The 23,359-nt window shown below is 42.9% G+C and overlaps 2 protein-coding genes across 3 annotated transcripts in view; one reads left to right on the top strand and one right to left on the bottom strand.

Annotated features, from left to right (window-relative positions):
• Positions 1-1,837: 1,837 nt before the first annotated feature.
• On the top strand, positions 1,838-17,306 carry srebf1 (sterol regulatory element binding transcription factor 1). Of its 2 annotated transcripts, none has more exons than XM_079643977.1 (19): positions 1,838-2,184; positions 4,062-4,667; positions 7,192-7,466; positions 7,610-7,717; positions 7,828-8,046; positions 8,161-8,275; positions 8,524-8,681; positions 8,833-9,046; positions 9,875-10,059; positions 10,192-10,453; positions 10,730-10,896; positions 11,196-11,364; positions 11,473-11,581; positions 11,735-11,844; positions 12,665-12,797; positions 12,937-13,102; positions 13,950-14,165; positions 14,805-14,916; positions 15,589-17,306. In XM_079643977.1, the coding sequence occupies exons 1-19, from the start codon at positions 2,079-2,081 to the stop codon at positions 15,807-15,809; spliced, it is 3,651 nt and encodes a 1,216-aa protein (XP_079500103.1). In that variant the 5' UTR covers positions 1,838-2,078; the 3' UTR covers positions 15,810-17,306. The 2 variants fall into 2 exon arrangements, with proteins under 2 accessions (XP_079500103.1, XP_079500102.1); XM_079643976.1 differs by having other exon boundaries at positions 1,839-2,184; positions 7,810-8,046.
• Positions 17,307-17,911: 605 nt separating this feature from the next.
• The window catches only part of rai1 (retinoic acid induced 1), a 56,485-nt gene continuing 51,037 nt past the window's right edge, over positions 17,912-23,359 (bottom strand). Inside the window, exons 3-5 of the mRNA XM_079643975.1 lie at positions 23,266-23,359; positions 21,958-22,007; positions 17,912-19,438 (exon numbers count right to left, since the gene is read on the bottom strand). Of these exons, the coding sequence (XP_079500101.1) occupies positions 19,430-19,438; positions 21,958-22,007; positions 23,266-23,359 (153 nt within the window). The 3' untranslated portion in view covers positions 17,912-19,429. The remainder of the gene's footprint in view (positions 19,439-21,957; positions 22,008-23,265) is intronic.

The raw sequence follows: 23,359 nt of genomic DNA, 5'->3' as shown, positions 1-23,359 counted from the left end.
AGAAAATAAAGAACTTTATCACAATATTCTAATTTTCTGAGACAGTCCTGTACATAAGATCCACTCTGTTCAAATAGAATAGCAATAACTTACTTTTGCCTACCCTGTTTACATGAATGGTTTGTTACAATTCTCATTAGATTTACTGAAAAGGAGAAAGACAAAACTAAAAATGAATTGTAATTTTACACAAAAGTCCCCCTATATCATATTTTCTAGTGTTTTGCCTTCGTTTTTACATTTGCTAATCACCTAACTTTCTAATTAAAAATATATATATATTCAGTGAATTACACATTCATTTACCTTTCAAAACAATCTCACAAATGAACTCCTACTGTTATTACATCTTGTTTCTCATTTGTTCAAATGTTTGTTTTGGTACACATGTAAATTATTTGAATTTCCCATTGACTGAAGTTTCTCGATCCAGTCTGGAAGCAACTTCATATTGAATTTTTACGTTCATTTGCAAGCACACAAAATCTCTAGATGTGGGAGCATGAGTTATTTAATAATATGTTGGTGGTTGATATTAATCATCTCTTTAAAACTCTTACATCTCTGTACTATAGCATACAAATTGGATTAGTAATTGCTTTGTATATATTCCACCAAACATATACACTATGAATGGACTTCTAGCAAAGTGGCAGATTTCCCAAATCAAGTGAATAAGACAGCTCCTTTACACAAACACACCCCATCAACAACAATACCAGGCTTGCTGACAGGCTTTTAACATCCCGTCACTGACAACAACTTTACAGTGCTACTCTAGGTCACTGACCTATTTCCCCACTATGCTTTTGTGGTGTCCCCCTTTTTGTTTTCAGTATTTTCACATCATAGCTTTAATTTAGCTGATGGTGATCTATAAATAAAGTGTGCCTTGCCATTTATTTACATCTTTAATAATATGTGGTTGTAGTTTACTTGAAGAAGTGTTCATTTGCAAAGACACATTTGAAGTTTATCTGTACACTGAATCATTGGATTTGGTATTTCATATATATATTTCTTAAACAAAAAATGACTTCATTTTGTAATCTCTCAGGTCACCTGTATCTTTCAGGTTATTTCCCCTGCTGATAAAATAGAAACTCATGATGTAATCACTTACCCAGATATGTGATGTCAGATCACCCCACTCGGCTCCTGAGCTTCTCATTGGTCGGTTTCACTGGCTCCACAGGAAGAGCCGCTGGTGCGAGTCAAACAAACTTGCTTTCAGTAGCTCACGCCTGCTTGGCTCTCATTGGCTGTTAGGGTCAAGCCCACAATAAACTAAAAACACATCCATGCTGTTTCCCTGAAAATACACAGTGTGCCTGATTTTATATAAAACACATGACATGTAAACAGAGTAGATAACAATGTTATAATACTTTTACAATAGATATGTTTAGGTATTCTGGAGCCAGTATACCAGTGTGTTCTATAACATGCTTATTGATAGGTTAATTTACCAAGGCAAGTACTGTTTACACTTTGGACACAATTGTCCTTTACAATAGTGTCTCCATTATCCAATACGTTATACTTGTATTCCATTGCATCTCAGAGGGAAACAGTGTTAGTTTTACTTCAGTAACATTTTGAATCTTGACTTTGACTTGTATATCATTTTTTTGGGATTGTGGCATTTCTATTTTACTAGAGTAATATGTCTTGAATCAATTAGTATTTCTTCCCTCGCTGCATGAGCTCCACATGCTGCTGTCACCTTCAGTCAAATAATCAAAACAATCCTGAGAAACAGGAGACGTGGGAATCTGGTACTCGGGCAGTGATTGGCTGTCAATCACGATCGGGGTGGGTTCTCCAGGCTGCCTCTGTAAGCATGTTAGTACTGAATGAGCTCCAGTGTTTGGCTTTGGTTTGACAAGTTTCCCTGCATGATCATGGGGGTAGGAGTAAGCAGTTAGTTGACACATTAAAAAAAGTTGCAGCTCACGTTGTTTCAGGTAGACTCTGGATCAGACGTTTTGGCAAATGTAGGGACGTGACAAGTGTTTCTCCTCTGAGCGATTCTACAGCCAGTCAAGTCTACATTGGAGCCACACACAAGAGTAAAGATGAACAGCATGTCTTTTGACGATCCTTCGTTGGATAACTTGGATCCAACTCTATCGCTTCATGACCCGAATGATATTGACACGGCTCTCCTGAGCGACATTGATGGTAAGCAACGTGACAGTGTGTGTGCTAGCTAATCCAGTCGTGTTAAGGTTTGCAGCTAAACCAACAACACTGCTTATAAATTAACCTTCTGCATGCTATGTGTGTTTTGTTGGCTTGCATCATGTGTTTTACTCCTAATATGTAATATACATCTCATGTATACGAGTTTAAAGCCCTATCAGTGGTTATTAAATGTTTCAGTTCACAACGTAGCTTTCATCATTAGCTAGACTAGCTTCTATTCAGCTAACTCATTTTATTTAGAGGCTTGCTTCAGTTCTGAGGTGAAAGGCGGTCTTGTTTACATTGTTCTCTTGTACTATCGATTCGGAACGAATGCTATCGTACAATCTTTCTAACCTAATATATGAGAGGGTATTCTAATGCTAGTGGGTGAGGCTAACGTGCAGCTAGGTGGTCGTGCGCCCCGCCCCCAACTCCACAGACAGGGGTTACTGCCGTTCATTCCTCCTTCGTGGGTTCACACCGCCTCGGTTGACCGACTTTACACATGATATGTAGAAAATGTGTCTTAAAAGTATTATTCTTACAATATGCTCCAATGAAACATTTCGTATTCCTGTTTAAACACGTGCTTATTTACTTTTGTAGTAATATCTTTCAACATTTTCAACTAGTACAAATCTTAATATATCAATTGCTTATATGTGTGTCATAGTGATATTCACATTATTTATTGCTATTTTTTATATTGAAAACTAGTGCAAATCTTAATTAATTAAACTATTTATGAATGTGTAATGGTGATATTCTTCTTACACGTTTTATTATTTTTTTTATATTGAAAGCTAGTGCAAATCTTAATAAATTCAACTGTTTATGTATGTGTCATAATGGTATTCACATCACTCGTCTGATGTTATATTCAAGAAACCATTGTTTAATTAACCATTATAATATTGTTTTCCTTGGGATTTTCCAGATGTTATTGTTAAAAGTTATTTGTGAAAGCAACAGTGCGTAAACTGTACTCGGTAAACCACATCATGCAGACCTACTCGTCACCTTCCTAAATTTGACCGACAGTAACCCTGTGTGATTTTGCTCGATGGTAACCTCGTGTGCAGCCACAGACAGCGCTCGCTCTCTTCCCTGTCTTGGGCTGATCGGCATAGCAAGTCCCTGAGACGCGCTCTGATTGGACAAGAGCGATCACCTCATACAAAACAGTGCACTGTAATTCCAGAGAGCTGCGTTTCACTGCAGATACCACATACACGCAGTTTTTATTTTTCAGCTATGTGTGCCACTTCATCAGATCAAATTGGGAGATTATAAAATATTTGGTTAATGTGTCATCTTTCTAGAGTATTACATCTAACAGTGCCTTGAATGCACACATATTATACAGTTTGAACCATTATTATTCAAGCTCATTACTCAATATAGGAAAAATACATTTTGGATAATTTAAAGATATCTAATGTTCATATGTTCAAGACCAAAATCATGTTACTTTCACAACTATTTTTTCACAATACATGAGTGTTTTCTGCTTATCTTTTGTACTGCCTTCACTCATAACTGCAGCAATATAATAATAGTATGACTGCACACAGGGGTTGAAATCTGTTGCTTGGGTGGTCTTTTGTGCACAGTTTTGTTATGTTTTTACTCTGTCAGCATTTATTATTTGTAATTGATGCTTGCATTAGTTTGTTTTTTTATACAGTGATTAAAGCATTTTGCAAATGTACAATTTTATTCTGTAGCTTTCGTATGAGGGCTCTCTCCCTTTCTTATATAGTTAATGCTGTAAACATGTATGCAAATATTGGTTTAGAACCAATTTGCAACAGAAACATATTGCAAGTCAGTGGCAGTGTTGATAGTTGTGAATTTGTCTCTCTCTTCAGACATGCTACAGCTCATCAACAACCAGGACATGGAGTTTGGAGGACTGTTTGATAACCCCCCATACACAGTGCCCCCTCCCACCCAAGAGCTTCCTGGATTGACCCAGTCTATCATCTTACCTTCCCCTCCAACCACCACCACCACTTCTGTACCTCCACCTCCCTCCTCCATCCTAAGCAGTAGCCCCCACCTGGATGCACTCCTGGGCCCTCCCATCACCCGCAGCTCCTCCACTCCAGACAAGGCCTTCCAGCCTCCCACCTTTCAGCTGTCCCCCCTGGCCAAGGTACCCAACTCCACACTAAGGCTTCAGCCGGCCTCCCCCCCACAGGCCCAGGCCCTCAGACAGCCCCAGGTGGAGCAGCCACAACCCATTCTCAGCCCTTCGGCCCCGGCAAAGGCAGCTTCACCTCATGGATCACCAACACCAAACCCAGCTTTCACCTCCACGCCCCAGGCCATCTTCACTGCGCCAGCCCCCACATCTCAACCTCCGCCCCAGCCCCTGCCTCAGCTTCAGCCTCAGCCCCAGCAGCAGGCACTTCATAACCAGCCTCAGTCCCAACAGATCCTGATCAACTACAGCACCGTGAACAGCTACACAAGTAAGCACTGTTTAATCATCAGGGTTTATTGCAGTGCTAAGAGGAGCTTCTATTTCGTTATGGACATTTTTAGGACATACTTGGATCAGCAGTTTCAGTTTTTAGACAATGCTTAATTTTTGGGTTTTTAGCTTTTGAATGTGGTGCAAATGTAAAGTCAAGACATTTTCCAAAATAATCATAAATGACACCCTAATGCAGTGGCTCTCAAACTTTTTCTGTCAGGCCCCCCCAACACAAATAGTCACGTAATGGGCCAAGTTAACATTTATTAAAATACATCAATATGAACGTGAGCATTCCTTTGCTAGAACAGTGATAATAAAACAATGCTCCATAGGTCTGTGTGCTCAAAAATAAATACATAATACAATTGTGCAATCCCTTTGCTAGAACAATTAGTTATAATACTTTGCCACTTTGCAAAGAAAATGCTGATATTTGGCAAAAAAGTGTGTCTTATCACAGCATTAGTGGCTGCAATGAGCCTGTTTTGCACTGCACATTTCTTCAAAACGGGGTTGCAGGCTCAGTGGCGGCGCCAGAGATTTCTTTTGGGGATGCTGTGGGGTAGCTTGACGTTTCATAGAGGGTGCTCGAACATTTAGGGTTTCCCATTAATGTACCGGGCGCTACAGTGGAATTTTCTACTGCAACGGCGCGTTCACACCGGAGTACTTTTCCCCTGTACTTTTCCCGGTACTTTTCCCGTTTAGTTCCGTTAGTACCCCTTAACGTCGCAATCACACCAAAAAGAGTACTTAGTGCCAGGAAGTTTTAATCCCATTTTTACTGCCTGCTAAAAAAAAGTACCAAAAAAGTACCTATTTCTATTGGCTGGGCGAATTGCAAACCACGCGCCGTAAAACTCTGAAAAGTTTTTTGAAGCCGCCATAGTATTTGCTGGCATTAGCATTTATTAGCATTAGCTCCGCGCACCAACGGAGAGAGAATAACTTATGGCAACACAAAAGAAAACATGGGAGCGGTGGATTGATGAGGAGGTGTCGGCGTTCTGGCGATTTACTCGAAAGTCCCCAACTCCGGGGACTTCGGGTGGCAGTATACGCCGTGAAGTGGTTTGCGGCCTGCCAGTAAACCCAAAGCAGAAGAAGACGAAGTGACGTCAGTGGCTCATTTGCGTAATCTTCCCTCAGGGAAAAGTACTCCGGTGTGAACGCGATTGGTACTTAGTGCCGTGGGGCACTAAATGCCGGGGCGCTAAGTGCCGGCACTAAGTACGGCAAAGTACTTGGTGTGAAAGCGGCTAATCCCCACGCAAATACACAGTGTACCCGCGACTGTTACAAGAAAGCTCGATAATCAGCTCACGGCATATAAGTGTAAGCAGGGGTAAAGCGCTATTTTTATAGGTGGTGTGTGGACCTCACATAGGGTCGTTCGCTCACGCACGCACACAAAATGGCTCGTTCCACACACACAGAGCCAAGCTTGAATGAAACACAAAGACCCAGACGTAATTGTATTGTACTGTATCATATTATTTTCGAATCAATAATTTTTTTAATTATGTTTTTTTTTTTTTTTTAAATAACCTTTTTTCCTCCTGGTCTCTCGCGCCCCCCGTCATGCCTCTGCGCCCACCAGGGGGGGCGCGCCCCCCACTTTGAGAAACACTGCCACTGCCCAGCAAAGTGTATTGCATTTATAATGGGCACTAGGTCATTCAACCTTAACTGAATCTATCCAATTCCTAATCTTTTAGACTTTGCTCTGCGGTGTGACAGTCTGCGAGCTAAATAAAAATGCTTTGTAGTAAAATAAACATTGTTTTTATAATGTCTTGGAGGCAATAAATGTTTATTACTATTTTTTAAAACTCCACGTTTGTCCTGCTGACAGGTGATTGTAAATTCCAACCCAGATAGAGCTGATAAGAAACAAAAGATTACACACTGAATGCTGATGACACTTACTTCCAGTGGGATTGTATTTCACCTATTGAACGAGAAACCCAGGACAATAATGTTGTGCCAAGTGTAATAGAGTTGCATTTAAAACCAATAATAACAAGTATTTCTTTCTATCTGATTAATAGTAGCTAATAAAATATTGTAAGGATGTAACAGGTGAAAGGTCATTTAAGATTCAAAGATCATAAAAAGATTTCACAATGTGCCACATCACAGGAGTACAAATACTAGATTTAAATCTGATATATGTCAACTTAACCTGAGTTAATATTGAAAGATTGCGCTTAAAGCAGAAATAAGATGAAGCCATCCACTGATGCAATGTAATGATTGGTATTTTCTTTATTTTTGTATGATTTTCAACTGCAAAAAGTCAAAGTAGAGGTTTGTTGTTTGAGTACTGGAATCTGACTGTTCAAAAATATGTATATTGTAAGGATATAGGATATAGGGGGTTCACTGTAGAACTACATTAGAACTTTGAATTGCATTATCAAGTTTCTAAAAGGCATGTTATAAAATGTGGATATTGCATACAATTATACATCCTTGAATGAAGGTTAAAATAATATTTTGCAACTATTTTCCAGCTGCCAGTCCCAGCAGTGTGAGCCAACCCACTGCAATCCTGTCATCCTCGCCTCCAAGTGTTCAGCCAATGACCATCCAGGCTCAGCTCCAAGGGCTGACCACCACGTCTCCCCTCGTGGCCACGTCAGTGAGCCCGCCGCTGCAAACCATCGCACCCAACGTACAGCAAGTGCAGCAAGTGCAGCAAGTTCAGCAAGTGCAGCAAGTGCAGCAAGTGCAGCAAGTGCAGCAAGTGCAGCAAGTGCAGCAAGTGCAGCAAATGCAGCAAGTACCTGTAAGTGTTTCAGACTGGCACCTGAATGTACTTCTACATGCAAATCAAATTCAGTGTACTCATTGTTTGTGTTTTACGGAGCCAAGAGCAGAACTGTGTATCCATACTGATATTTTGTCTATTTTGTGTGTGTATCTTTTCAGGTGTTGCTGCAGCCGCAGTTCATCAAGGCGGAGTCTCTGCTGCTGACCACTATGGCTTCCTCCACCTCCCTGTCCAGCACCACCCCAGTACAGAGCACTTCACTGCAGGTAGGCACATCAAATGCAACCCTGACTTCATAGAATAATCAAAATGTGATTTACTGTGCATACTTTATGGAACTGTCTTTCTCAATTTTTAGCGGTCTTTGCCCTTCCAGGCCTTTATGGGCGGAGGCACCATCCTGACCACGCTGCCAGTCATGATGGACACTGATAAGATGCCCATTAACCGCATCGCCATCAGCGGCAAGCCGTTTGGCGTGCCACACAAGGGAGAGAAGCGCACAGCCCACAATGCAATTGAGAAGCGTTACCGCTCCTCTATTAATGACAAAATTCTCGAGCTCAAAGATCTGGTGGCTGGTTCCGAGGCCAAGGTAAGAAAGATATTTATCTGCATTACAATATATCCTTGTCAAAGAAAAATCTGTCAATCATCATTATTGAAAAGAGGAAGAAGCTTATAATGTGATGTTTCTTCTTTCTTGTAGCTCAACAAGTCTGCAGTGCTGAGGAAAACCCTCGACTACATCCGTTTCCTGCAGTCGACCAACCAGAAGCTCAAACAGGAGAACATGGCGTTTAAAATGGCAGCCCAGAAAAACAGTACGTGCTTAAAACCTGTCGCTCTTCTTTATTCCATAACGGGTCTCTACAATTCATTTCTATTTCTTGAAGTCATTCAGTTGACCTTTTGTGATGAGGTCTTAGTTAGCTACTGTTATCCTGAATTGACAGCAATGGAAACAGTCCTCTACAGCGTCTGAGTAGATGAAATTGAGTGTTGAAGATGTCTTTACTTTTGCCCCGCTGATTGACCTTCTAACTGTTCTCCGCGTCTTTCCTTTCTTCAGAGTCTCTCAAGGACCTGGTTGCCATGGAGGTCGATACACCGGCTGATGTGAAGAATGAGCTGCCCACCCCACCTGCTTCCGACGTGGGCTCCCCCACCTCTTTCTCTCACTGTAGCAGTGACTCAGAGCCCGACAGTCCGATGGTGGAGGACACTAAGGTATTAAAGCTTTGCATGATTCATGCCGTATTTAGAGTCAGGGCCATCACCATTGTACTTCATAAACAGAATAAAATATGACGTTACAGTCTCTGTCAATCATTATGTTTTGCTTATATAAATGTATCTCTCTTGTCTCTCTTCAACTCAGCAGCCTACTGTGGGCATCGTGGACAAATCCGCAGCAGGAGGCAGCGCTGGTGGCATGTTGGACCGTTCCCGCATGGCGTTGTGCGCCTTCACCTTCCTCTTCCTCTCTCTCAACCCTCTGGCTGCCCTGCTCTGCGCATCCGGCAGCAGCTCAGCTGGAAGCTCAGCAGCCACACCTCACACAGGAAGGAGCGTCCTGGGTGTGGATATCGCAGGTAGAACGAAGTCAGTAGAGAGTCACAGAAATGAGCTGCTCAGAGATTTAAGGGCCCTGACTTCATGTTAGGGCTGCTCAATTAATCGTATTTTAATCGCAATTAGGATTTTGGCTTGCAACGATTATGAAAACAACATAATCGAAATAAAATGATTATCTTTATTTTTATTTTTTATTTATTTATTTTTATTTAAAAAAAAATATATATATTTTTTTTTTAATTGCTTTTTCAATTGAATTATACTTAAAGTTCAGGGTAATCAACTGTTAAAAACATACTACACATTTTCTTTTTCAATAAATGGATGTTTTCAAAGTAAATGGATAATCTTTTTTAATAATCGTGATATCAAATATTGACCCAAATAATCGAGATTATGATTTTTGCCATAATCGAGCAGCATGTTATGATTTTCGTGGAAAACATATATTCAATTTTTCTGGAATTTTTAACAATAATGTAAGGAATATTCTTGAATTTTTAAAAGTTCTCCTTGAATTATGCTAACTAATTAGCAAAAATATATACTACAAAATATTTAAATATTTGAAATCAACCATTTGTTTGTTCGTTTTGTATTTCATGACATCTCACATCAGACGCAAAGGAAACCGGAGCTAGCATACCCTTGATGATAATCAAAACATCAATTCAAGTTGACTTGTGGAATAAACAAACAGAAAAAAAACAGTTTACTGTAAACGCTAAACTAAGTTTTTTAAAGTAAAAATTTAGATTAGACAATAATGACTTCAACAATCTTGAAATGTTGGTCTAAGTTTAAATGATGACTACAAAATATTAAATGAAAGGTGTTTTCTGCAGCGGAGTCGTGGGGCTGGATGGACTGGATGCTGCCAACCTTACTGGTGTGGCTGGTGAACGGTGTTCTGGTGTCGGGGGTTCTGGTCCGACTGCTGGTGTATGGAGAGCCTGTAACCAGACCACACTCTGGATCCTCTGTGTTGTTCTGGAGGCACCGCAAGCAGGCTGACCTGGACCTGGCTAGAGTATGTTTACTTTTACTCAATACACACAGATAAAACGTTTTGAAGAAACATTACATTCCAAAGGATAGCTCTACATGCCAGCACTCTTCCTGAGGAGTTTCATTTAATCTCTTCTTATTTCTTCCTCCCCAGGGAGATTTCGCCCAGGCCAGTCAGAACCTGTGGACGTGTCTAAAGGCTCTTGGTCGTCCCTTACCCATCTCCCAGTTGGACCTAGCCTGTTCTGCGCTCTGGTCCCTGCTAAGGTTCTGCCTCCAGCGCCTCTGGGTGGGCCGCTGGTTGGCTGCCAGGGCAGGAGGGCTGCGGTCTGACCGCCCCCTGAAGGAGGACGCCTGCAAAAGCAGCCGGGACGCCGCCCTGGTTTACCACCGCCTGCACCAGCTTCACATGACAGGTGGGTTGGTGGGAAAACACTGTTTCTAAATTAAATTGATGTGGGAGACTGCAAACTATCTGGTGACTAATTGTAGTGGCAGAATATAAGGTGACTAAAGCTCAGTCAGCTTAGGTTGATAAGAAGAAAAAAGGTTTATTGGCTTACGTTGCAAAGCCTTTTCCTGATTATTCTATCACTGTTGTGTATATATATATATATATATATATATATATATATATATTCAAAACATATACATATACATATAATTTTCTTGTCTTATTTCTGTGCGTACAGGTAAGCTGAATGGCAGCCACCTGTCGGCAGTGCACATGGCTCTGAGTGCAGTGAACCTGGCAGAGTGTGCTGGCTCCTGTCTGCCTGTAGCCAGTCTGGCTGAGGTCTACGTGTCCGCAGCTCTACGGGTCAAAGCCAGCATGCCAAGGATCCTGCATTTTACTTCTGTAAGTCCCCTTAGTTTGCACATGCACAAAGCTAATTGCTACGTTTGACATATATCATTGAATATTTTATACTTGGATGCCGTCAGAATGACGCTTTTGCACATTATTCTGTTTAGAGTTCAAATAGTATTCACTTAACAGTAAGTAGTTTAGAGGTTATGTTTGGCTCGTGTTTAATTAACATGGCCTTGGGACCTGAGGAAACATCATTTGTGACCTATAAGCTGTGTTGTTCTCTACATAATCAATTTATGTTAGAATTGAAAGTGAACTTAACTTTGTTTTTTTAATCCCAATAGCGTGTTTTCCTGAGCAGCGCCCGCCAAGCGTGCCTGTCGTCCAGCGGCAGCGTTCCTCCAGCTATGCAGTGGCTGTGTCACCCTCTAGGTCATCGCTTCTTTGTGGATGGGGATTGGGCTATTCGCAGCACTCCTAAAGAAAGCATCTACAGCCAGGCGGGCAACACTGGTCAGTGCAGACAAAAATGTAGTACAGACTCCATGTGGCCTTGACCTCTGTTTTGAACACGCACACAGTTGTATTCCTCATGTTAATGATCTCTTGGTGCTCTCACAGTGGATCCTCTGGCCCAGGTGACTCAGGCTTTCAGGGAACACCTCCTGGAGAAAGCTCTGTACTGTGTGGCTCAGCCTCACGGAGAGAAGAGCCCCGACCAGGGAGAAGGGTGAGAAAATAACAGTTTTTAATAGTGTTTGCCAAACTGAAATGTGTATACCATTTCCATTTGGACAATAAACAAAGGATAGCATAACAAAAAAATGAACTGGTGGTAATATTTGTGGTGGAGAATAACCATTCAGTGTGTTTCCCTCCTCAGGGAGTATGCTGATGCCCTGGAGTATCTCCAGCTGTTGATAAGTGCATCAGATGCTGCTGGAGCCACCTCCCAGTCCTTTGCCATCGGCTCCAACATGGCCACTGTGACCGGTAAGTGCCTGTCCTTTTATTTACACGAGGAGACGCAAACCAAGCACTTTAAAGACACTGACTAAAAACATATTTTTAAACCATGGCAACCAAACTCTTACTGACTAAGACTGCTTCTGTTACATTGAGTTTTCTATTAGGGCTCCTTCCTTCATTACTACTTTTCTATCAGAGATAATTGAATTTGCCTTTACAGCATCCTTCAGTCACCTTCCCCTGACTGTTTGATTTTCCTAATGTGCTTGCAAAATAATAAGTGGATGGATAAAGTTAATTCTTACACTATCAAGATTGAGTAACCTCATTTCCACTTGGTTGAATTGCGCACTCCCTCCATGTTCCTTTGTCCTCAATGATCACACATCTGAGCGAAAGTGGACTCGGTGAAAGGGAGGCATCCACTAGATTGCTTAATCTATCTTCAGTGCTGTCAAATCTGTGATCACCTTGAGAGGAGGGAAGGAGGGAGGGAGGGAGCAGGGATTTTATTAGGAGACTTTTCTTGGCAGAGTTTCAGGTTGCTCACAGTGTCAGAAGTTTGTTCGTGTTGCCCAAATGTTAAACGGAGTCATTTTCCCAAATGAGGGAGTCGTGAAAATGGCAGCTTTTTCTCCGCATGTTGTGATTACGCCAGAGGGGTGAAACGGATTGATTCAGAGGTCAAAATACAGACAGCAGCTGTCCGTGTGTGTGTGTGTGTGTGTGCCCGCACTCTAATTCATGTTAAATGTGAAAGTGGGCAATGGGGGATTCAAATACTTGCATTTGTTTGTTTGTCTGTGGGTGTCTCGCTTTTCACCGTTTTTGTTCCAACTTCCAGGCTGCGACCCCCACTCCAAGTGGTGGTCCTCGGTTACCGTGGTGATTATCAATTGGCTCCAAGGAGATGACGCCGCAGCAGAGAGACTGTACCCAACTGTTGAGCACCTGCCGCGCAGCCTGCAGAACGCAGAGTGAGTTTGACATGAACGCACAGGAACTTCCTCTGCCAGCCTAAGAGTGTGGCACAGGTTTTTTCCACAGAGAACACATACACACACTTCCTCTTCTTTAACCTGTGTCCTCTGTCTCTCTGATCCCTCGCTCTGTCAGGAGTCTTCTGCCCAAGGCGTGTCTGAACACATTCAGGGCGGTGCGGGCTCTGCTGTCCAAACCTGAAAACTGCCAGCTGAGTCTGAGCTACAGCGACAAGGCCAGCGCTCTGCTTCGAGACAGCCTCAACCTCGGACCCCACTGCCACAGCTCCAGTTTAGACAAGGTACACACACACACACACACACACACACACACACACACACACACAGAGGCACTCTTCTCATTATATTTTTGTTTTATGAGGGCAACCACATTTGCATTAGAAATACAAAAAAATGCAAACACACAAATGCACAGAGTGACAGATGTGCCAAAACATGTGCGTGCATACATTGTAAACAGAGAAAATTGCCCCTACATAATTACTTAGTACTTAGTACACACACACATTTCACAATACAACGCCACACACTTTCCCACAGAGTGTGAATCCCCCTGCAGCAGCTCCTCTGTGATAGGGTGGTGGTCTCCCCTCTGGCGCTCAGCAGATGGTGATGCCGGTGGATAGGTAGCTCACAGTGTGTGCACGTCTGCGGCCAGAGCTGTGGTGCATTGTAGTTGCATTGCATGTGTGTCTCAGCGGAGTGCAATGTTCCTGCAGTGCAACACAGAGCTGGCCCACTAACAGCAGAACACACACACACACACACACACACACACACACACACACACACACACACACACACACACACACACACACACACACACACACACACACACACACACACACACACACACATATAATGAGGGTACAGAATGCCCTTCATCTTTGACTGGAGCCGGCTAATATCTCTGTGATCTTTTGTGCTATCCTTCTGAGTATTGAATGTTTGTTTCTTATAATTACAATTAATGCCACGATTTAGCGTGTACATTAACACTATAAAATAATTACCATGTTATTTAAAAAATAATTACACTCTAATTTCAGTATCCAGGTCATCAGTCTGTTACTGTACTGCATCAATAGCATTTTGATGTATCCAATTCTTGGCCATTTCTCTCTTTAGGTTGTCCAGTTGCTCTTGTGTGATCTCCTGTTGGTGATGAGGACCAACGTGTGGCGCCTGCAGCAGCAGGGGGCCGGTCCTGCGGGGTCAGGGTTGGTGGGCACCAGCGGCCCTGCGGGGGTCCACCAGGCCTCCCCACCGGAGCTCCAAGGCTTTCAGCAAGATCTCAGCTCCCTACGCAAACTGGCACACAGCTTCAGGCCTGCCATGCGGAGAGTACGTACTGCAAAGTTTAAAGGAAATGTATTGTCTTGCAAAACGTTCATTTTGTCTCGACTGATTTCTAATTTGATCTCCTCTCACTCTAACACAAAAGCAGACATCCAAACACAATTGACAGACACAAAACAAGATGAATACACCAACTCCTGTCTTTTTATTGTCAAGCACTGAAAACCATGACTAATCATGCAAACAAAAATTCTATAAATATAAAAGTTTATTAAAAAAATAAAAACCATGACACATAAAATCCTCATAAACCGATTTTTAAAGTATCGAGGCACAGGCATCAAGGGCTGGAATGGCAAACAGTCAGCCAAAATGGCAACACATTAAGAGAAGTGCATAGCGTCCTGTATATACATTCAAATACTTCCTGTGCACATATTTGCATGCAGGCCACGGTGCAGTTCTCTGTGGAAATGAGATGGGAGGTGTTACAACACACATATATACACACACACACACACACACACACACACACACACACACACACACACACACACACACACACACACACACACACACACACACACACACACACACAGACGCACACAGACACAGACACACACATGGATATTTGTATGAGTCACCATCCCTCCTCCTCATTTATCTCCCTTCATCTCTTTCCAGTTGTTCCTTCATGAAGCTACAGCCAGGCTGATGGCGGGGGCCAGTCCCACCCGCACACATCAGCTCCTGGATCGCTCGCTGCGACGCAGGGCAACACCCGGAGCCAAAACAGGTGTGTGTTTGTTTTAATATTTTCATCAACTATGCAACAACAATTGTTAGTTAACTTCTTGCTGCTCTAAATGTCTGTTCTATTTCTATGTTTGTCCACAAACCTTCATTTACCAGATGGGATATATTCTGTTTATTGATGTATTTGACATTTATGGATTGCCTATTAAACCAACTAAAGGTGGCATCATATTTTTAAAGATGTGTTCAGGCGTTCAGCATCTGTTGTTTTTTTTTGTGTCTCGACTATACTCGGATATTGTAGGCCATGTGGAGGCTATGATAACATAATCTTAATTGCACATTGTTTTACGAGTTATATTAATGAGTTATCAAGCTGTAATTAATTAACTTTAAAGCAGTTGGCAAATAAAAACTTTTGAAACTTACTGATAAACTTCAACTGTGGATTCCGCTCTTCTCCAAGCAGTGTTTTTAGATGTGTGTTTTCTTGCTTCGTTTTAAATAAAAGCTGGGATACACTGAATGGCGGTAATTAGTAGCTCTAACCAGCTTTTAATCTATTTTGTCCAATTGTTCACAACACTAAATCCCATCAGTAATTAAACAAGAAGCTGCTGCAGTCTGATTGTCCGTCAGTGGCTGATCGTACATCGTAAAGCTCCTCCGAAATTACCATGGTAACAACGTTTCTTTGTGTTTTTGTGTGCAGAGGAGTGCGAGACGCGGCCGGGCCAGCGGGAGCAGGCGGAGGCTGTGATGCTGGCGTGCCGCTACCTTCCCCCCTCCTTCCTGTCGGCCCCCGGCCAACGGGTGGGCATGCTGGCAGACGCTGCCCGCACCCTGGAGAAGCTGGGAGACAAGAGGACCCTCCACGACTGCCAGCAAATGATCATCAAGCTGGGCAGCGGCACTACTGTCACCAACAGCTAGAGAGCAGAAAGGTTGGGGAGGGGCTGAGAGACATGTATGGACACTGTATATAGAAACATCAGATACAAAAACACACAGACAAAAAAGAAAATATCAGCAGAGACACAGCCACACATTCTCTGGCATTTCTGGCGTGCAGCTATTGAACAGATTGACTACACTTTCCAGATTCATATCAAACTTTCAGATTTTTCTCATGGACTGTCCCTGCCAACACCTAATCCCCACATCAGGACGCACTGTGTGTGTAGAGGTAACACTCTTGTTGCTATGGATTATTACCAGAATAAGAACATTTTCGGTTGCAGTGCCACAGTTTGACCACAATGAGGAGCCGTCACGTCCTCTAAGTAGACGGTTCAGTGTGAATGAGTGAGTGTGTGAGTGTATGTGTGTGAGTGAAGCATGAAAGAGATATTTGCCCTGCACTTATTCAGTCCCACCCCGATCTTTTCGACATAAATGCACCTTAAGCAGGACTGCTCAGTGGGTTGGAGTGGCGGGCTGCTCTGATTGGCCGCAGAGTGAGGCGTCGCTTGTTCGTTGAGGAAAAGGACTTGATTGGTCCGCCCATGTGTTCAGTGGGAAGCCACTCCGCCGGTTCACAAAGTGTTAAAGTTTATTTGAATGAAGTTTGACTTGAAACCAGGAGAGGTGACCCACTGGACGCTCCATGTGTCAATGTGCACTAGCCCTGCAAGGCTGATTTCAATGAGATAAATAGAAATGTGGCTTTATGGAGTTATTTTCATAGAGATCGTTATTTGTTTTGCCGTGTACATATTTCAAAATGTATTTATAATCTGTAAGAAGTATTTTGCAAGGCAGATTGATAATGCTTATTTTCTTCCCCTAAACTGAGTTTATTTTGTAGCTTTTCTCCAGGCCCATATAATGGAGTTACTGTAATGTGTTGCCATGGCAATGGGTGTCAAAATCAAGTGCAAGTTATTTGCGTCACATCGTCTGACTCAATTGACCTTTTGCACTGTTGCACACGTATGCAGCTACGATTATTCTTCATATTGGCAGCGTCCAATTCTGGCATCACAAAGATTAAACACTATAAAGTGAACCTATGGCACTTTTGCAACAAGTTACATAATGAAGAACATTTCAAATGATTCGTTTTTTATCCAAAGAGGGCCTGTAGTGAAACTGGTTTTCCTTTTTAGCTCCAACACGAAGAGCCACACTTGCTCTTTCAGTCATTATAGTTAAATGTTCCTAGAGAACCACACATTGTTGTTGATTTTTAAAGGACTGTAAGAAAAAGAAAAAAATGGTTGGCATGTGTTCTTGTTTCAGAACGAGTATGTTTTTTAAAGTGTCACTAATGTGAAAGACTGAAAGATGATGGATTGAGATGAATGAGACATAGCAATGTCTAAAGGTGTTATTCATGTGTTCTTTAACTTTGATATATTTTCTTCTCTTCCTTGTTCTTCGGTTTCATCTCTTTATGATGTAAATATTAAAGCATTTTGTAAGGAAGGATTTACAGTTTCCTGTGGTGCTTTCCATTTTAATGGGGGTAATTGTAATCCACATAATTAAATGTCTCCCTTTTCCAAACTCGAAATTATGCACTTCTTGTGGTTGAATGAAAAAGGCAAGAACAAGTTTTGACCAAAGAAAATCTGTGATTATTCTGAACCGAATCTCCTTTGGCGTTTTGTAAGCAAATGTCAAAGGTTCATTGATATCGGTAATAGTTATCTGTAATCATTTGCTTTATTAAAAGCAGGTTGTTAGATAAGGCTTTCATTTCTCAAATGTGATTGCTTGGTATGTTTATAACCAGATTGGAAGTGTTGACATCATTTTGATAATGAACACTGTTATGACTCATTGTGGTCCCTTTGCCCGGGGATGCCATGCTGATCCAAATGGTGTTGATGTCAGTGCGTATTCAGGAAAGACAAAAAAAGAGCAGGCGTTGGTCATAGCAGCATGAAAGGTGCTGGTATATTTAACATTGGCGTTACAAAAAACATTTCAAACAAAGTGATGCTGTGTCATCGATTTCAAACAAATAGACATGGAAATCAATAAAACGACATGCTCCAACTTATGACAAGTGACATTCCCAAAAAAGGTAATTTTTTTCATCAATGGATTCTTTTAATAACATTTTATAAGCAATAACATATTCCATTTTATAGAAAATAAACATCTCTAGGAAATACTATACACAATTATAATAGTACATCACATCTTACATTTAAACAGCTTCAAATACTTATATACACCATTAAATAATGAGCTTCATAAAAGAGAACGTTTGGTGTGGCGTTTTTGCACTTTCTTTTATGCTCTAATACTTAAATATGTCTCTTTTTGATATGACCAGTACTTAAACTCACACCCTGTCCAGGGCGTTGTTACATAGCATGGAAGAGGGAAAGAGGCTACATCTGAGATACACGAACAGACGGGAGTGTTATGAAATCTGGAGTGAATGTGTGCCTTTCTGCGATGTTGTTGTGGGTGAAATAATCATACATGATGGCAATGTTTAACAGTAATACTTCTGAACTGTACATAGATATGAGGTGAGATGACCTGACTCCCGGTTGGACCCTCGGAGCCCCGATTTGCAACCTGTCGAGTGATGATGGCGTCGTCTACTGTACATATTGAATGTGCACACAGTTGAAATGGGGTAACACTCTTGAACAGAGTTTAGTTTTTTCATTTTTTTCTGTTAATTTCGGAATTACAACAAAGCCTGACATATACCAAGAGTGACGCAATGATGTTGTATAGTCATATTGCACATCAAAATACATCTCCGAAGATAAGAGCATTATAGTAAAATACTGCGTCCATTTTTTTTCGGAACTCTTCAATATCAGAATATTTAGAACCTGTAAAACACGTCATCATGTACAGTTCCTTTTTTGTTTCGTTTTGTCTCTTGTTTTAAACACACACATTGAGATAGTACATCCAGTGGTTGGCTGCTGCTGCTGCTTTTTTGATGCAATGACATCTTGGAGACGAACTTCTTCACTCACACATAATGCCCAAACACACGGATGGTGTGGCTGTAGAATGACAATGTGATTATTCCACTCACACGCGCACAGACACACACGCATACACACTTCTTGGCTCACAGACAAGGTGGCCAGAGGGATGCTCCTGTCCAATCACTGTCCGCCAGGTGTCTGAATATGATAGCAACCCATCCGAAGGCAGAACACACACACACGTTCCTCGCTCTGCATTTTAAGCAGCCCCCCCTGTGCACTGGGCTCTAGACACACAGTCTCCAAAGCGCAGTCTTTCCTCCTGTTAAACAGTGCCGCTGCCTTCTGTCTCCCAGTAAGGGGCTCAGTTGAGAAAACACGTTTCCGGGCCGGGGTTCAGGGAGCAGCTATTCTCTGCGGAGCCATTTTCCCGGGGTTTGTATTGCTCCTACCTCCACCTCAGAGCAGCCTTTTTTCCCTCCCCCATCTCCACTGGCTTGATGTGCCTGTCCGCCATCAGTCATCCTTGTGTTTTTTTAGGTATAGGTGGCTGTTAGGACAACATCTCTGTTTGCCTTGCTGGATAAGTGACGCCTTCCTGGCTGAGAGGTGGTGTTTGAGTTGGAGGTGATGAACTGGAATATATTACAGGTCCTGTAGAAAAAGGGAAGAGAGACAGCTATGAATTCATAAATACACGCAGAGAGGTTTTGAGGTATTCCCTCTATGAGTGCTACATTGTCTCCACAGCATTGCAGAAAATCTGCATTATTTAAGTGCTGAAAATGTTTTTTATGAACACAAAAGCTGCAATAAATGTACGTCCATGTCTTCTGCAGGTGGGAGCTCTCGTGTATGTGCTGTACCTGCAGCTTTGTGAGTGTTTCTGTGCAGATATGCAGACATGAAGGTGAGCTGGCTGCCGTGTGCAGCGGTGGAGAGATGGATGCAGCTGGCCAGTGAACCAGCTCCACTTAGAAAGACTCAGCAGGAACGCCTACTAATTGCGCTGGTGCGTTGGTGGAGGAGTGCTTCCTTTCCCCTTATTCTCCTCTGCAGCCCCCAAGTATCTCTCGTTCACTCTCTCTGTCCTTCTCTCGGTTGCCCATCCTTATGGCCTGCCCTCAGAGCAGCTTTTTCTCTTTTATCTCTCCCTCTCTCTCCTTCTTCCTCCCCTCTCTTTCTGTTTACCTCCCTAAATTAACTAATTTCCCTTCAATCTCAATTCCTCCTTCACTGAGAGCGGCTTGTCTCTCTTGCCCTTCTTCTTTCCTCCAATCCCTGTCTCTTTTATGCTGTCACTCTCTGATGTAACTCCCCCCATTCCTCTTTTGTTCCCACTCAGCCACAGCACAACACTGTATTTACTTCTCCCTGCTTTTCACTCTCTGCCGCTCAACATATGTTAGTGAGCTTACAGGTAACTTGTTAATACACCTGGGTAGAAGCGCACAGTGTGTGTCCATTAGCTCTACATGTGTGTGAGATGTCATCAATATGTTTGTTCCAACCCTCAAACCAAGTGAACACAGGCAGAGGGAGAATTTCAGAGGGGGACCCATGGATTGGGTGGGGATTTTGTGTGTGTGTGTGTGTGTGTGTGTGTGTGTGTGTGTGTGTGTGTGTGTGTGTGTGTGTGTGTGTGTGTGTGTGTGTGTGTGTGTGTGTGTGTGTGTGTGTGTGTGTGTGTGTGTGTGTGTGTGTGTGTGTGTGTGTGTGTGTGTGTGTGTGTGTGTGTGTGTGTGTGTGTGTGTGTGTGTGTGTGTGTGTGTGTGTGTTCATATGTTCATGCTCTTCCCTTTGATTAAGCTGCTCAGCCTAAATTGGCGCAGCACAGACCCACACACAGACCTTCAGATCCCTTAGCTGATGACAGCTCTGCCTCAGCTCGCTAACAACAATCTCTCTCGGTCTTGCCGTTCCTTTTTTCTCCGTTTCACATACTCTATTTCTGCTGCTCAGTCGTGGGAGTTGAGGTGAGGAGAGGTGAGGAGAAGATGAGATGAGAAAGAAGAAGGAAGGGATGAAGGGGGGAAAAAAGGGAGAAAAAAGGGAGCTCGCAGGAGATGAGAGGTGAACAGAGTGGGGGAGCTGAAACAGCAGGGAGGCACAAGCTAAATAAGGCGAACACATGAGAAAATAACAAGAGGAATAGGGAGAGATAAGGGTGGAGAACGCATGAGGGTAAGAAAGCAAGCAGTGATGCTGGGTGGGGTGTTTTGATCATCAGCCAGCTTTTCATCCCCGTCAGTCTGCATGGAGGAGAACAGGAAGGGGAGAGAGAGGCAGAGAGGGGAGGGAGGGAGGCTACTGCCACTGCTGCCTCAATGCACCGCTGCTCCCTGCTGAATGTCAGCATCTCTCCCCTTCTACTCCCCCCCCCCTCTCCTCTGCATTTGACCTTCCTCTTTGTGCTGCAGTGTCATTTCGTCACCACCAGATGGCGTCTGTCTTACAGGAAAGCTGACAGTGGAGTGGACGTTTCATATGAACACAAATACAGTCAGTAACCCGTTGTAATTGCAGCGGTCGGCAGTCATAACAGTGGGTGTTGAGTGACAGTAATACACACAGGTCACATAACAGAGTATTTACCCAACGACTGGTGGCTGATATGGGTTCAGTTTGCCAAGGTCATTGGGTACATATTGATTAGGTAACAAAATATTGGTCAGCCCAAGATGAGATCCTGACTCTCTTGTCATTGGAGTAGATAATAGGTTATGTGATACAACAGACACCAACTTGAAAGCTTGTGTTTCCCCTTCTGATTCCTTCTGTTTTACAAGAGCTGACAATTTAGTTTTCTGTTCTGCACAGTATCGTCTATCCAGCCACGGTGCTGTTGCTTGTGACAGAAATGTGTGAACCAAATGTTTTGTGTGATGGGGAGCGGGATGAGGGAGAAAAAAACCAAAACCAAATGCACAGCATTTTTGAGCAGAGAGGTTGTAAGAGCTCTAATGGAAATGCAATCCTGTGGATGCCTACTTTACATGAAAATATATGAAATCAGAAAAATCTGAAGGTTGTTACCTTAGGAGATGCTAAATCTTCTCCATCCAACCCTCCCTCCCTTTTAATGTATGAGTCACTGTTAAAGCAGGATGCTGTATTTTAAACCCTCAAAAAGAAATAATGAGCATTAATGCATTCACTAGTCATTTTCTTACCTCGTGTTTAGGACATTTGATGGAGAAGTCATCCTCATGGAATGTGCAGCCTAAGCAGGTATAGAGAAACAAAGAAAAGGAGAAGAGAATAAGCTACAATGTTGCAGATAGACAATAATAACAAATGAACCAATAGCATGAGTCGAGTGCACAGAACGCCCCCCCCCCCCCCCCCCTTGAAATATAATGATACATGACATACAGGTAAGTTTAAAATGAAAAATGCTCACAAAAGAGGTAGATAGGGGGAGAAAGAGCGGGAGAGAAAGCAAGAGCGAGAGAGCAACAGAAGAAAGAGAGAGGCTGAGAGGGTGAGTAGCTATACAGGGAGGCAGGCAGTCAGATATGGCTGGTGCACTCAGCAGGATTAAAAAGGGCCTCGCTCTGCACCCTGTGCAGGCTCGGCAGACGTGGCAGGCCTTCTAATCCTCACACTGTACTTCCTTGGCATGAGGTAATGTAAGGGGAAGCCATACAACACATGTGCTGACACACAGACAATAACTTATATTAACAATAATGATCAAAGACACACACACACACACACACACACACACACACACACACACACACACACACACACACACACACACACACACACACACACACACACACCCACACCCACACACAAGAATTGAAGGGAACGTTGCACAAGTTAAGTTTTTGAGCCAGCGTTCATGCAGGAAGGCACACACATCGATGCATGCTAACACACACACACACACACACACACACACACACACACACACACACACACACACACACACACACACACACACACACACACACACACACACACACACACACACACACACACACACACACACACACACATTCCCCAGACAGCAGAATGGATGGATGGAGCCACAGGGGTTGTGGTCAATAATGCACGCATACACACCCTCCTCCCTCTATCTCATCCCCCTCTCCCTCTTGCACACTCCAGGGTCCCACTTTCCTCTCATCATCCCCTTTATTCAAGGCTCCCTGCTTCTGTTCCCTGCCCACTTTCCTCTTTCTCCCCTAGCACTCTGAGATATCTTTTCTCGCACTCAATAATGTTACTTCTTGATGATTTCTCCTTCTCTCATTCCACCCACATCCATTTTCCCTCTCCTTGATTTCTTCCCTCTCCTTTCCTTTTTTCCCCCTATACCTTCCTTATTTGTTCCCCTACCCATTTCCCTCTAAACTCATGCTCAATTTCACATTCCCAATATCGCTCCTCATTTCCCCTCCGTTTTTCTGACCTCCCTCCACACTTCCATCCCTTGTTGCTTACTTCATTCTGTCGCTGTGGTCTCTTACCTATCTCTTTGGCGCAGACATAGTGGTATTTATGAGAGCATCCTCTCCAACAGCAGCTGAGGGACGCCCCCACAATCTGGCACTTGAAGCAGCT

Source organism: Notothenia rossii (assembly GCF_949606895.1).
Source record: "Notothenia rossii genome assembly, chromosome: 8".
NCBI lineage: Eukaryota > Metazoa > Chordata > Actinopteri > Perciformes > Nototheniidae > Notothenia > Notothenia rossii.
The sequence above is the reverse complement of the archived record's forward strand: the minus strand, read 5'-3'. Positions and strand labels throughout refer to the sequence as shown.